Source organism: Limanda limanda, chromosome 14 (genome assembly GCF_963576545.1).
Source record: "Limanda limanda chromosome 14, fLimLim1.1, whole genome shotgun sequence".
NCBI lineage: Eukaryota > Metazoa > Chordata > Actinopteri > Pleuronectiformes > Pleuronectidae > Limanda > Limanda limanda.
Window position 1 is genome coordinate 26,643,243 of NC_083649.1, and position 15,569 is coordinate 26,658,811.

A 15,569-nucleotide genomic window follows, 5' to 3' on the forward strand; every position below is an offset into this window, starting at 1 on the left:
GTAATGTTTAATGTAGAGTGTTCTGTATGCTCTGCATGTTCTCTTGCATTGTGAAAAGATTTGGAAAAATAAAATATTCTAAAAAAAACAACTATGCATCTGCTAGGCTACCTACAGCTATTGCTGCACATAAGGTCTTTTTTTGTTTACAAATGATGAACGTGAGTGTTAAATCATATTGGTTTATTTGCTGCCAATGTACTCGCAGGAAAACAACATTAGATAGAATATTCCCCAACAGGTTATTTTTCCCCATGTTAATAGGGTTTTTTGGTAGTTTTTCTATTCTCTTGTTTATGGTTAAGGACAGATGATGTTGTTAAGCCCTATGAGACAAATTTTGATTTGTGAATATGGACTATACAAATAAAATTTGATGATCTAAGTTGACCATAAATTTCTGTTTTATATTTTTGTCTGAAATGTTCAATTATTTCATCACCACACTATCTGCTAATTATTTCTTCCACTCTCTTTACTCATAAGGAATAAACCTCCTTTTAAATCAGATCATTGCAATTTATCAACATGTAAGATGCATTTACATGTGTTAGTGTAACAATTATCTGAAATATTATTAAGTAGTAGTAGTTTGCACTTAATATTTGATCTATAAATATATGTTTTTTTTATCCCTGGTGCTGTCCCTTATAAACATGTCTCAAGCTTCTTATGTTGCAGGAGCTCCGTACGAAAGGTTCTGATTTCAGTTGACTGAAGGGACACAGCAGCAAACAACTGTCAAGAGAATGGATCACAGTTTGAATGTGCCATAGAGTGGATTGCTTGATACATTGCTAAGCAAACCCTCCACCTACTCCTGCTATCCCTGCTGAATCAGGGTTTAAGGTCACCTGTACAGCCAGGCAAGTGCTTACAGCCAGGGACCCTACCCCGGTATTGGGGTAGAAACTAGGAAACGCTTCATTGAATTAACAAAACTGTTGAGTGACTTTTCCCGAGAATACCTAGAGTTTTCTTTCACATTTTATCATATATGTTTTTTTCTATACGTTTTTCTCCCTCTCCAGTCCTGAATGAAGTGCAACAGATTGAAGATGACTTTGCGGCAGCTTGCCTACAGGTGGTGATAGTGTGCATCGAGGCGTCTGCGGGATTGGAAGAAGAAGAAAGTCCACGGTGTTTTCCTGGGTGGATGGCCCACTCTGGATCCAGCCTGTCAAAGCTGCACTGAAACGAGATCGACGTGGGATCAAGTCAGTTAAATGTTGATTAACTATTGTTATATAAGTAAGTGCAAACTGCATCGGATTACGTAAGGGTGATGTCGCTTGTAAGAATTGTTTGTCGACGACGTTACTGCTAGCTACATCTACAAGAAGACATATGATCGCTAATGCAAGACAACGTTTGCAAATGAAAAAGAGTATGGAAGTTATCACTGTGCGTTTTAGCCGTAAAACATTGACTGAAATGCGATAATAAGCTTTAAATAGTCCAGTTAGTTGTAACTAGTATAACATCTGCTTGGAATTAACGCATTATTTCTCGGAAGTATCGGCGCTAAAAGTTCTCCGCGGTAGCGAAGTAACTTTAAACGACTGCCAAGCTAACAGCAAGATTTGCTACATGTTAGCTTAATGCCGTGATTCGTGTGGTAAGCAAGAACGCTGAAACTGAATTACAGTAACGAATAATCCATTTTATTTACCTCTTAACATATTCATATTTTCCATAATGTGTTAAGTCAACGTTAGCGTTAGATATAAGTTATAAATATAGCCCTTCTTCCCATCAGTAGCTTTCTCTGTTAGACGGCCAGATCACACACTAAACTCTCGGTTAAAGTATACGCCTCCTGGAAATGAACTATATAGAAATGTAGAACATTTTGTGTTATTTTCTATGTGTTCCCTGCCCATTTCAGCTTCCCATAGACTTCACTCGCACTGTTTAACATCACCGTCGAGCGTGTATTGGTGAACGGTTGCAGTCACATGAGCTGCTCCTCGCCAAATGTTGAATTGTTTACTGCTTTCTAAAGCGTTTCATGCGCGACCCAACGAGATGCATACTTACAAGTGTCTGATTACTCACAGGTGCGGCTAAACTTAGCAGATCAACAGCAAAAAATAGTTAGTTAATACAGAGTTTGCCAAGATGGACACAGCTTGTCCATGTGAGTGGACTTCACAGGGAAAGCAATCACTTAGTTTCAGATTTGTTGAATGTTTTGTATTCTTGTTCTGTACACTGCTATTTGTTGACCCTAACCCTGATCTTAAGACCCTGTGGAATGGTAACATTTATACAATGTTTATGGGCTGCTAAAATCTGTCAACACATCAGTTGATTTGTTTGTTTTCTGGGCAAAGATAGAAACTTGTCATCTAATGATATTCCCACTGATCCAGATTTGCTTTTCCCTGAACCATACCACATCCTTCCCCGACACACAAAAAACAACCCTACCTTACAATGTTAAAGAAAGTGAAAAAATATAACTGGATCTGTACCAAAGATTAATGGGTTCTTATTTTTGTCACGCCCTACTCCTCCACAAAATGCCATGTAAATCAGTAATTCGTTTTTGAGTAATCCTTCTTACTAACTAACAAGCAAACACAGATGAAAACATAACCTCCTGGGTGGAGGTCATAACATAAATTAGTGCTACACGATTAATCTAATCACAATCAAAATGTTAGCCCGTGCAATTGTATAACTACAAAAAGCTGAAATTCAAATAAATAAAAACTGGGAGTAGATTTCTAGAAGTGATTACAAGTTTAAATTGTAATATTTTTTCTGAGGTTATAAGTTTGTATGTTCAAGGAATATACGTCGAAAAGGTTTAGTAACATGTGCATTTTCTTTGATATCCAAGCAGTCATGCTTAAAATACAAGGACATAATTCTATCACAATCGCAATATTGCATATCGTGTAGCCCTAATGTAAACGAGACTTGGTTGCTGCCTTGTATGCTGCCATGTTAAATTTAACTTGATAAAACTTGAAACCCTTAGTATGGAAATAGAGTGAACGGAATTTACCCTCTGTAATCACTGCTGACTGTCTAAACTACTCTGTTACTCATTGAGACTGTTTCTGTTTTTGTATGTGAAGATGATCATATTTCATTTGTCCTGCCTGTTTCATTCAGCAGGTGCTGTTCAGATTTGAAGCGGTGACTTGAGACTGCAACAGTCCAAAAGAGAAGTCCACTGCTCCTCCCACCCCCCAACTTCCCTCTCCTGACCCTCTCTGAAACAAAGCTCTCACTATGAATGAAGTTAATATTATCAGAGAGGGCTGGCTCCACAAAAGAGGTGAGGTGTTATGCAGACAAAGGCTTGTCCTGAAATCAATGGAAGTTTTAAGTAGGGCTGCACTATATATGGAAAAACTATCGTCATCACGATATTGACGTGCAAGAGACGGCAAAGACTGCGATAATTGGTGTCCAATGCACCACGCTCTGCATGTCAATATATTTGGCAATTCAGATGGAGCCCTGCAGCCCTAGATCATAAATTAAGGACATTCAGATTATTGAAGGTTCAATGAATCATTGTTGGAAGAAGAGAATAGGAAGAGATTAGAGAGAAAACAGGGATTTGACGAGTCTCTCTTTCTCTCTCTACTGATGTCTCTGACTTGCTACAGTTTAGAAGTCTAAGGCCGTCTTCGACAAAAAACAAAACTCTACCTAGTGGTCTGGCAAGGAATTGCTTTGCAACATGCGCAATCCTTGGGGAACCATAAATTAAAACAAGTCCGTCGACACAGCTGCTTGAAAAGCTGCAGGGATGTAGTGGAGCTGTGCATGGCTCCCTGTTGTCCACCCCCGACTTGCTGTGGCCAGGCTGTGCGCCTTCCCTCAGCGCATATCGCATGTTTACCTAATATCGTGCAGCCATAATTAGGTTCTAACACAGAATTGGTTAAAAAGCCGGTTGCATTCCAGTTGACTGACTGTACTTTAAATTTCATCTCTTTTTCTCACCCAGGTGAATACATTAAAACATGGAGGCCCAGATATTTCATCCTGAAGAGTGACGGTTCCTTCAATGGCTACAAGGAGAAGCCTGATCTAAATGACCAGATTTCACCTCCGCTCAATAACTTCTCAGTGGCAGGTTTGTCCTCCACATGGCAAAATATGACTAATACCTGCTGCACACTAGGACATAATAACAGATGTAACAGATCTTTAAATCTCGAGAACGCCCACACTCTAGACCACAATACACATTTTTTGTGTGGCTATTCCAGAGACTTGGAAACTCCCCGACGCTTCTATGATCAAATGTGACTTCAGAATAATACAGGACACATTAAACAAGCTCTTACACTGTTGCCACAATTCCACAAGTTTGTCGTCCTTTTCTACTGACTACCTGCTATGGGAAACTAAAGTCTTATTTACGCTTTAGCCACAATTCTCCGTTTTTTAACATAAGTACGCAACATCCAGATGGCAGTGCCTCCTAGTCGGCTCACTTTCATTGGCAATTTCTTGTTTCTGCTTACTTGCCCAGCCGCTGTTCCTTCCATTATGTACGAGACTCATATTAAGTCTGTTACATTAAGAGTACGTTTGTAAACCCCTCACAACACAGGATAATTTGGCCACATAATCAGTTCAGATCAGCCTCAAATTGGTACCCCTGCGACCGTCTTGAGGGCTCAATCGGACAAGAAATCGGGCCGATAATCATCTAGTGTGCAGCAAGTATTAGAGCCTGGCTCTATCTGGAAAATGACTGCTGTCTGTTTCCAAAATTTGCCCTAAGATGTTGTGAATTTTTACCTCAGTTTTTAAATTTTTAGCTGTAAACATCCATGTTTACTGTGTATTTGACAGAATGCCAGTTGATGAAGACAGAAAGACCCCGGCCCAACACTTTTGTCATTCGTTGCCTACAGTGGACCACTGTTATTGAACGCACTTTTCATGTGGACAGCAATGAGGAGAGGTAAGAACAGGGCAAAATATATTTTTAGACAAGCTTCCACTTTTCCAACAGGATTGTGTCAAAAACTATGCCAGTAACATTCTGAATGATATCCAAATGACATGCAAAGGCCTTTGTGTCTAAGAGGCTCTCCAGTACTCAATGTATTTGTTTGATGCCTCAGGGACATAATAATGCCTGATCATTACTTGGACTTCTGCTTCTCAGAGAGGAGTGGATGCGTGCTATCCAGTCGGTGGCAAACAGTTTGAAAATGCGAGACCAGGAGGAAGAGGAACCAATGGATTTGTTTGGCTCACCCAGTGAAAGCAGCCTGGAGGAGATGGAGGTGGCTATGTCCAAGTGCAACTCCAAAGTGGTGAGGATCAGTTGTAAAATATGAACAATCTTATTTTTATCTGATCATTTCTGCCACTTGTATACAATATAATATATATACTATATTTTGTTTAAATTAGCTTTTTGCTGTTTAATTTCAATATCAGTAAAGATCAATTAATTAGCATTCTTCCTCCAGACTAGGGCTGAACGATTTGGGAAAATAATCTAATTGCGATTTTTTTCCCCCCAATATTGCGATTATATATGCGATTTTTTTATTTGATCCTCTTTTTTTCCCCAAAAAAACGTAATGAATGATTAAAATATGACCAACACAATATTAGATACATTTAGTGTAAAATATTCTTTAAAATTATAGGTGTCTTACTGCTCCCAAGTCAGTAACATTTCACACAACTGAAACATTTTGCCTCTACTATACTTTGCAAATATTTTGTAAAATCAAAGTAAATAAAGTTATAAATAAAAAACGGAGAAATGCACAGGCCACAGAGTCAAACAGTACCACTGCATTTATGAAGCTCCCTGAAGCTAATGAAATGGTCCCACACCTCAGACTTTGATTTTTAACCCTTTCGAACTCAAGTCACGTAACAGACAGAGTGTGTGTGGAGCCACAACACAGCAGACATGAGGCGGCTAAAGACCTTGCGCATCCCGTTCATGTCCGGGTGGTCGTGCAGCGGTAAGGAGGCGCCGGGCCTCAGCAGGAACACCCCCATGCTGAACACCTCCGTCTCGCAGATGTGCGTGTAGGGGGCCGGGGGGCTTTGGAGCCCCGCCTCCCCGGAGATTCTAGATTAATTTATAATACAACCCTTGTGAGGGAAACTAATGATCTATACATGATAACAGGTCTGCACAGCTCATAATTATCAATTTGTAAATGTGGCACAATCTATTGCTACAAGTTATTCTGACGCCCAAGGTATTTTTCCAAAGATGTATGTCATTGAGCTTTCTCAAAGTCTATTATATGATACATTTGTAGCTGGGTTCAATAGCAAAAGTTAGGTTCCTCTTTTAGCAATGAGGCTAAATTTGTCAACTTAATACACGCTTTTCTGAAAAGATTACTTAAACATCTATAAGACATTAGTTGTAAAAGAGAAACACACCAACAACAATAGAAAGAACGGTTTTTTGCTTGAAAAGTTTTTGTTTTTGTTTCATTATTTTTATTATATAAATTAGTTTGACAGCTCAACGTCATGTCCTCCACAGACAATGTGTGACTTTGAGTACCTGAAGCTGCTTGGCAAAGGGACATTTGGGAAGGTGATTCTGGTCAAAGAAAAGTCCACTGGAGTTCACTATGCCATGAAAATACTGCGCAAAGAGGTCATAATAGCCAAGGTAAGAGGTGTTGTGTTTGAGATTAAGATTATGTTGACAGTTCCTCATTTTGTGTATGGCATTTAGTTGTGCTTTTATGTTTTTATATATATATATATATATATATATATATATATATATATATATATATATATATATATATATATATATATATATATATATATAAATTAATTATTAAACCAAAAAATCATGGACAGGCTGATTTGTTCAGGGACTGGAGGACTTTATCATCTGTGACATTAATTAGTGTCCTGCTACTGCTGCATAGGCCAAATAAGCTAAATTAGAAAAATAAATAATATTAATTTTGCTTCATCTTTCAGTTAATATCAGCCCCAATGCACTGAAGATTACCTGTAGGCAAACGCATCAGTTCAAAGAATATGTTGGATTACCTCTGGTGAACTGAGGCTGAGACTGGTATTACTCACATTATGAAAAATCACACAAATTCATACTTTAACCATGTTGGACAACCATATTGTTTTTAAAATATGTCAGTGAAGGTAGACTTGATATTCTTGTTCTGCTCTGTCCGTAACAACCCTTTGGTCATGCCTGAAATAGACAATAATAGTCCAGGCAAAGTAGCATTTTATGACCGACTAATTGTGAAAGAATTTATTTCAGCATAGATTATTTCTATGAGGTGTCCAGAACAACATACTAAAAGTCCTTGAAATCCTAGTTGAGGAAATATGTTTAATTCTCATCAATGTGTGCCAATAAGCTCGGCAACAATACACCCCAAAAGGGCTATTTTTTTCCTTTACTCCTATCAAAATTAAACTTTACACAATGAAAGTAACCATGAAACGTAACATTTTTGGTGTGAAAAGTTTCTTTGAAAAGGAATCTGAATATGCAAATGAGCTATACACTAATCGAATATGCCCCAAATACACCCAAATAGGCTTAATGTTTTCCTTTACTCCTACCACAATAAAACTTTACATAGTAAAAGTATTCATGAAAAGTAACTTTTTTTGTATTACAAGTTTCTTTTGAAATGAATTTAACAAGCACATGAGCTCCACAGTTATTGAATATGTCCTAATTTGCATAGGCAGAAACACCATTCATATATGTATGACAAAAACATCGGCCCAATCTTCATCCAATCATCCTACTGCCAATGGGTGATGGCAAAGCTGCTTTTAGACTGGCCTCTAACCTGAAAACTGCCTGGTTTGGTAGTACCTGCCAGGGGTATAACCCCCGCCGGTATAGTCTTCAGGGTCACGGAGGCACACAAGCTTCCCCACCACGAAAGAATAAAGAATAACACTAGCTTTCTCGAACAAGCTAAGGTGTCCAACCAGTCACAGGAAAATGTGGGAAAAGGCATCATCATTGCAGCAGGTGAAAAAGCTCTATTATCACTGTATGGGGGCGAAAAAGATGAATCACTGGATATGCTGAGATACAGGCGATTCTGTGATACAGTAACTCAGAACTCATCTCCAGTGGAACCTCAAACTCTCCCTCCAACGTCAACAGCTGCAAAGTTCCATAGTCGTCGGGTCTTTTACCAAATGATGGAGTGGAAAAGGGGAAGTGAACGTATGGACCCAAAAGACTGGGGTTTGCATGTTTTGGATGGGAGATTTATGCCGATAATGACACGGCACCACCAGAAATACCAGATGTAGTCCGCTGTAGTTGCAGGAAAGACTGCAGCACAAAGAGATGAAGATTGGGCCGATGTTTTTGTCATACATATGAATGGTGTTTCTGCCTATGCAAATCAGGACATATTCAATACGTGTGGAGCTCATGTACAATAATCAAATTAATTTCAAAAGAGACTTGTAATAGAAAAAAAGGTACTTTTCATGTATACTTTTACCATGTAAAGTTTTATTGTGGTAGGAGTAAAGGAAAAAAATAGCCCCTTTGGGGTGTATTGTTGCCGAGCTTATTGGCACACATTGATGAGAATTAAACATATTTCCTCAACTAGGATTTCTTAGGACTTTTAGTATGTTGTTCTGGACACCTCATAGAAATAATCTATGCTGAAAAAAATTATTTTACAATTACTTCTATTTTTGGCTCCAAAATGGGTTACTTTGCCTGGACTATAAATACAGAACAGTACATGAAGTAAATGCTGCATGCGTCTTGGTGTCCGTATCAGTATGTCCTGGAATGTTACTGTACCTCTTCTCTTCATGGCATTGCATTGCATTGTATAGTTGTGACATTTGTACTAAACAAGGATTTCGGAGGCACATACATGGTTTCCACCTCACACCTGCTGCACCACCCATCACCTGAAAACTCCAGAGATTTGTGTTGTGAACACATCTGAGCTGAGGATCTCCTGCTGTATTTTTAGTTTGTGAAAGGCAAACTCCGGAGAAAGTCTGGACCCAATTGTGTGGACATTTACTGGAGTTCATGTTTGAAAACCGCTAATTGATAGCTGTTTCCTATTTAAGTATGTTTTATGTATCATTTTGTCAGTCCTCTTGACAATAATGTGTTTGTTGGCAGGACGAAGTGGCCCACACAGTAACAGAAAGCAGAGTGTTACAAAACACACGACATCCCTTCCTCACGGTGAGCTTTTTTTTTTCACAGTTCTGACCTTTCTTCTTTTTCACAAGATATGATTATCAGGGGTCTCATTTATAAAACAGTATATGGGATTCATACTAAAAGTGTGCACAAAAAACAGAAATGGCGTAAGGTTCGTGTGGAGCAGATTAGTCGCACAAGCACAAGTAAAGCTGTTGGTTTTAATGTAAATGCTGAAGTGAATCAATAATCTGGCTTCAGTTCACCACCTCACGTCTCCAAAATGTTTGTGGTTTGTACGTGGTTTGTCTTTAAAAATCCCAACCTTTGCGTGAGAAGTGGAGTACGTATGTTTCAGGCCCTGTTTTTTGCGTACGCAATGGTTATAAATGAGACCCATGGTCAGTACTATTGATGGTTGGGTACCGTTCACGGGGCCAGACACGTAGACTGTGGCCCTACCCCTTTCGGGGATGCCAAATGAAATTATGTGAAAATACAGGACTATCATGCAAAAAAAGATTGCTGGCATGCTAACGATAGCACGGTCGCAATCTTTTGTTTTAAGGTTGTTGTAAAATAAGTGACCATATTACATTGAAATGATATCAAACTAAGATATTACAATCATAATCGTAATTTTTAAATCCTTATTAATTGAGAAACATTTGTGGGTATCGCTCCCAACTTGCTGGTGATTCGCAAGGCATTCTGAGTACCCCTAGCAGGGCTCTCCCCAGAAATTCAGAGTATGATGGTGCTGTTTGCCATGGGGAGAGTGCAAAGCGCAAAGTCAGGAGAGAAGCTTTAGCATTTTGGCTATTTCAAATACAAATGGAGATCATTTTTTGCAACTTCATTCTTAAATCCTACAATAACAAAAAAAAACTTCAAGTCCAAGATTTTCTTTTATATATAAAAAGTTTATTTATTGCACAACTGGGTAACAAATAAAGGCTACAGTCTATATATACACTCCTGATCAAAATCTTAAGACCAGTTAATAAAATGCATGAATTTGCATTTTGCACTGTTGGATCTTAGGAAGGTTCTAAGTAGGGGTGTCACGATACCAAAAATTCAGTAGTCGGTTCCAATACCAGTAAAATAACACGATTCTCGATGCCAATTTCGATACCACGGTAAAAAAAAAGTGCATTATTTGGATGTTGTTAATGTCATATACGGTAATTCAATGTGCTTGTGCTGCGCATATACTGAGCAGGGTTCGTACGGTCATGGAAAACCTGGAAAAGTCATGGAATTTTAAAATGTGTTTTTCCAGGCCTGGAAAAGTCACGGAAAAAAATAATTTCCCAAAAGTTTTGGAAAAGTCATGGAAATTTGTTATATTCTTATTTTTATGTCGTTCGTTTTAGGGATGGGCATAAATACTCGACTATTGATTAATTGATCATTAAGAACTTCATTGATGACATGTTTTCATCGATAAACTATTGCATGTTCGCTATGTGGCAGGAGGTCGGAATATCCGAGTTGCCCTGAACGCAGCACAGCGTGTCTGTTAGCAGCTGGAGGAAGCAGCCCGGAGCTAAGCCTCTGCTGCTCGGCTTCATGTCCGCACACGGACCCTCAGTCCACGCGGAGGGTAACCCGGACAGACCCGGGTCTGGGTGAGGGGTTCCGGGAGTGAGGGCGTTACAACGACCGGACTGAGAGGTCGAGAGCCGTCAGATCGAGCTAGCTCTCAGCGGCTAGCTGCTCTCTCAGCGTGGCTTAGGAGGACAGCAGCGCTTATTTACAAGTGTAACATTGAACGGATCCTGTTTAACTGCCACAAGAGTTGTTCATCTTGTAATAAAGATCTCAATGAGGAAACACGCTGTTTTTTCTATTTTCACTGCATTTTAATATAGGCTATAAATAGTGAATTTTAATATAAAAATATGAATGATTAATCGAAAAATCGATCGTTAATTCTTCCGACGATCGATTAAGACAATTTAATCGAATGCCCATCCCTAGTTAATTTAGGCTGAGTTTTAAATAATTCATACATTTTTAAAGAAATATGCTCAAAATATAAGCAGGCATACTTTGGTTTGTGTCATTTAAGGTGTGCTGTATGCCTTGGAATTCTCATTGTTAGTTTGAATACTACATTTTGTCACTTTTTCGCGTATACACCGAGATTTCACGCAATGTTCGGTCATGGAAATTTGGTTTAAAGTCATGGAAAAGTCATGGAAAAGTCATGGAAATCCATTGGTCAAAATGTGTATGAACCCTGACTGAGGGTTATACGGTGGTTGCGGACGCATGTCAGTGACGCTTTGTTGTGAGACACGTTATGCATTAAATGATGATGCCACAGTCATCTGCCTCACGCCGGGTTTACACCGGATGCTGAAGCGACGCCAAAGCGACGCGTAAGCGCAGCAACAAGACTTAAATAACAGCTGGCTCCCATCCACTCCCATGCGCCGCTTCAGCTTCCGGTGTAAACAACCAAGCGCCGGCGCGCTAGCGATTAGCGCGACGCGGCGGCGTTGCTTCCGTGTCCGGCGTAAACCCGGCGTCAAACGCAAAGTACTTCCATACCCGACTCTTTGTGCCTTTTTAATAAACAAGTCGAGGTGGGGCGAACGCTGCAGCCGCAGTTGCCGTCTTGGTTTTCTGAATGTAAACGTCGACTGGATGCTAATGCTAAGTTGCTAACAGCTGCTGGTATCGAAGCTGACGGTGCCTACGGTACTTCAAAAACTTGGGCATCGGCATCGTTTTGTTATCTTAGTATCGAAAGGAATCGTAGGTATCGGTTCTCGTGACATCCCTAGTTCTAAGTAGAGCTTCAAAATGCAAAAAGAAGAAATGGGAACAAGAGACCAAAAGTTGTGAGCAGGCAATTTATTGAAAACAACAATTTAACTGAAGTAGGCTGTTCATCAGCTGATCAAAAGTTTAAGACCACAGCTCAAAAAAAAAAAAACCTCCTAAAACAGAAATTAAAGTGTCAAAAACTGACCCAGTAATGAGTAGCTCCACCATTATTGTTGATCACTTCAAAAATTCATTTTGGCATGCTTGATGCAAGTGTTTCCAAAAGGCTAGTGCGAATGTTGCGCCAAGTGGTGAAGATGGCTTCACGAAGGGCATCCACTGTCTGGAACTGAAGTCCATTTTTGTAAACTTCCCTTGCCATCCATCCCCAAATGTTCTCAATTGGATTAAGATCAGGGGAACACGCAGGACGGTCCAAAAGAGTGATGTTATTCTCCTGGAAAAAAGTCTTGGTCAGACGGGCATTGTGAATTGAAGCGTTGTCCTGCTGAAAAACCCAGTCGTTACCACACAGACGAGGGCCCAAAGTCATGAGGGATGCCCGCTGCAACATCTCCACATAGCCAGCTGCTGTTTGACTCCCCTGCACAACCTGGAGCTCATTTGTTCCATTGAAGGAAAAAGCACCCCAGATCATGATGGCGCCCCCTCCGCTGTGCCGCGTAGAAAACATCTCAGGTGGCATCTTCTTGTCATGCCAGTAACGTTGGAAGCCATCAGGACCATCAAGGTTAAATTTTTTCTCGTCAGAGAATAAAACTTTCTTCCACCTTTTGAATGTCCCATGTTTGGTGCTCCCTTGCAAAGTCTAAACGAGCAATTTTGTGGCGTTGAAGGAGACGTGGCCTTTGAAGACGTTTCTTGTTTTTGAAGCCCTTCCTTCGCAGATGCCGTCTGATGGTTATTGGGCTGCAGTCAGCAGCAGTAATGGCCTTAATTTGGGACGAGGATCGTCCCGTGTCTTGACGGACAGCCATTCGGATCCTCCGGCTCAGCGCCGGTGAGATTTTTTTGGGTCTACCACTTGATTTTTTTGTTCCATAACCCTGAGGATCTTTTAAGAAATGCAAAATGACTGTCTTACTGCGTCCAACCTCAGCAGCGATGGCACGTTGTGAGAGGCCTTGTTTATGATGTTCAGCAATCCTACCATGTTCAAAGACGGTGAGCTTTTTTGCCTTTGCCATCAAGAGATCTTCAGAGTGTGATTACTTGACAGGAAATGACATGGAATCCAAATTTTTGCACAGATTTTGGCTTTTAAAGGCTGTGGTCTTAAACTTTTGATCAGCTGATGAACAGCCTATTTGAGTTAAATTGTTGTTTTCAATAAATTGCCTGCTCACAACTTTTGGTCTCTTGTTCCCATTTCTTCTTTTTGCATTTCGAAGCTCTACTTAGAATCTTCCTAAGATCCAACAGTGCAAAATGCAAATTCATGCAATTTTTTAACTGGTCTTAAGATTTTGATCAGGAGTGTATCATCCTGCCACCCAATTTTGTGCTTGGAAATAGAAAACAAAAAAATAATGCAAAAAAGTCCTAGTGATGAATTTATTACGAATATAAGATTTACCATATCCCTTACTAAGTAAAATTGAATGCACACATAAGACTTCTTGAGAACAGGGGAAGTTCAATGCATCTCAAATATTTCACATCTTATGCCAGCATTGCAAAGTTTGAATCCCCAAATCACCAATCAGGGGCATTCAACCACTTTGCCAATGGAGTTCAGGGGTTGAATCCCTTCATTGTTTTAAAAAAAAATTTAACAAAAGAGATCTCGTCTTACGATCATGGTGAAAATAAACGGATGTATATTTAAAATGGGCTTCAGAAAAAAAATATTAGCAAGCATACAAATCTTAGAGAATGGAAATTATGCATGCCATTATCCCGAAACAACATCCATTTGATCGATCTTTAAAAATACAGGATTACACGTGTCATTGTACCTCATGAATTTTGATCTCCTCTTTGCCGTTTTCTCTGCAAATGAGTACTCGTTGACGGTCACTGCGACTGAAGTTGTTGGCATCCAATCTGCTTGGTTCGTCGGTTGTCAACGTCTTTTTGCCTGAAATCCACTTGCCTCGGACTTAGCGATGTCCCGGCGTTACGGTTAGGGATGCTCCGATCCGGTGTCGGCGGTGTCGGCGGTACCGATATTGAAGAAATTTCTAGATCGGGTATCGGTGACAATGAGCCGATCCATATCGGCGGATCTAGTCAGTGTAATTCTATGCTGTGCGCTGTGAGTGAAGTCATACGCAAGCAACACGCCGTGTTTACAAAATGCAGCGAGCGAAAGGATCAGGTACCCCGTGTCACTTATGAGTTTAACAGCACACTGGGGGGGGTCCGGTGGCGCCTCACGGCGTCGCTGGTGCGGGGGGCTTTTTCTCTTTTTCTTGGGACGGCGGGGTGGTGTCCGCCTGAGGGGCCCCCAGCGGGCGACGTAGCTGAGGTGATCCCCAAGGAGGACCCGACACGCGTCCAGAGTCGCTGCCGACCGCCGTACCCGGTCCCCTCCGACGGCCCGCCTTCCGCACCGGCGACGACTCTGGACGCGTGTCGGGTCCTCCTTGGGGATCACCTCAGCTACGTAGCCCGCTGGGGGAACCCTCCGGTCCAGGGGGCCCCCTCCGGTCGCGCGGGGGGCCCCTCCGGCGGTGCGCCTCGGCTGGCGCCTAGCAACTGACTCAGAACCAGGGGAATCCGACTGTTTAATTAGTATCGGTATCGGATCGGTATCGGCCGATACTAAACCTCAGATATCGGTATCAGTATCGGAGGTGAAAAAAGCGGATCGGTGCATCCCTAGTTACGGTGCCCCCCTCCCCCTCGACGATCGCGTTGTCACACTCACACACACTCAGATGTAGGGCTGCCCAATTAATCGAAATTTAATCGTGATTATGTTTATTGGGTCAAACGATCTCCAAACTACTATAATCGAGTTGAAACGATTATTTGGCATTTTTTTTCGAAAGAGACGCGCATTCGCAATTAAGTCCCTCCCCCAAAGCATTCAACGCGGCCCCGCTGACTGGCACTCACTCTCAAGCAGCTGTGCAGTGAAGGAGGCGAGTTGTGTGTGGGGGGAGGTATTTAAAAAACAGCGCGAGTGGAAAATGGCAGAGTGAGGTCCGCCCCGTCTGATCGACTCTTCGAATCCGACGAGCAGCAGCACCACACAATGTAGCGGCCACGCCGCGCAGCGTCCATTCTCCAGCACGCAGCCGCCCGGCTGGTCACACCGGACCTGCGCGATTCTCCCCTTTTTGTTGTATGGAACCCGTTCAATGTCGGGGTTCGGGGGTAAATGATGATGGTCCTCATAGCCCCCACCCCCACCCCTCTCTTTCTCTCTCTCTCTCTGTGTGCTTGTAGTGGGGGGGCAGACAGGGACATTTAATAATGAGAGGAAATTTCAAAGTTCTCAGTTACAAAGTGTTTTTATGGAGAGTGTTAATGTTGCCATCATTAAGGGTTTGAATAACCGGGCACCGATATCCTGCATGGTTTCACGGAGGAATAAGACACGCAGCCGTAATAGGTGTTTACAGGAACCGGAAGTGACTGGTACTTCCGGTTAGTC

The 15,569-nt window shown here is 41.3% G+C and overlaps 1 protein-coding gene across 3 annotated transcripts in view; it reads left to right on the forward strand.

Moving 5' to 3' along the window:
- Positions 1-1,157: 1,157 nt before the first annotated feature.
- Positions 1,158-15,569, forward strand: part of LOC133019044 (RAC-beta serine/threonine-protein kinase-like) — a 32,514-nt gene continuing 18,102 nt past the window's right edge. The window contains exons 1-7 of one of the 3 annotated variants that reach the window (XM_061085382.1): positions 1,158-1,251; positions 3,127-3,292; positions 3,974-4,102; positions 4,831-4,942; positions 5,150-5,300; positions 6,509-6,640; positions 9,140-9,205. In XM_061085382.1, the coding sequence (XP_060941365.1) occupies positions 3,247-3,292; positions 3,974-4,102; positions 4,831-4,942; positions 5,150-5,300; positions 6,509-6,640; positions 9,140-9,205 (636 nt within the window). In that variant the 5' untranslated portion in view covers positions 1,158-1,251; positions 3,127-3,246. The remainder of the gene's footprint in view (positions 1,252-3,126; positions 3,293-3,973; positions 4,103-4,830; positions 4,943-5,149; positions 5,301-6,508; positions 6,641-9,139; positions 9,206-15,569) is intronic. The other 2 variants (XM_061085383.1, XM_061085384.1) reach the window with 2 other exon arrangements.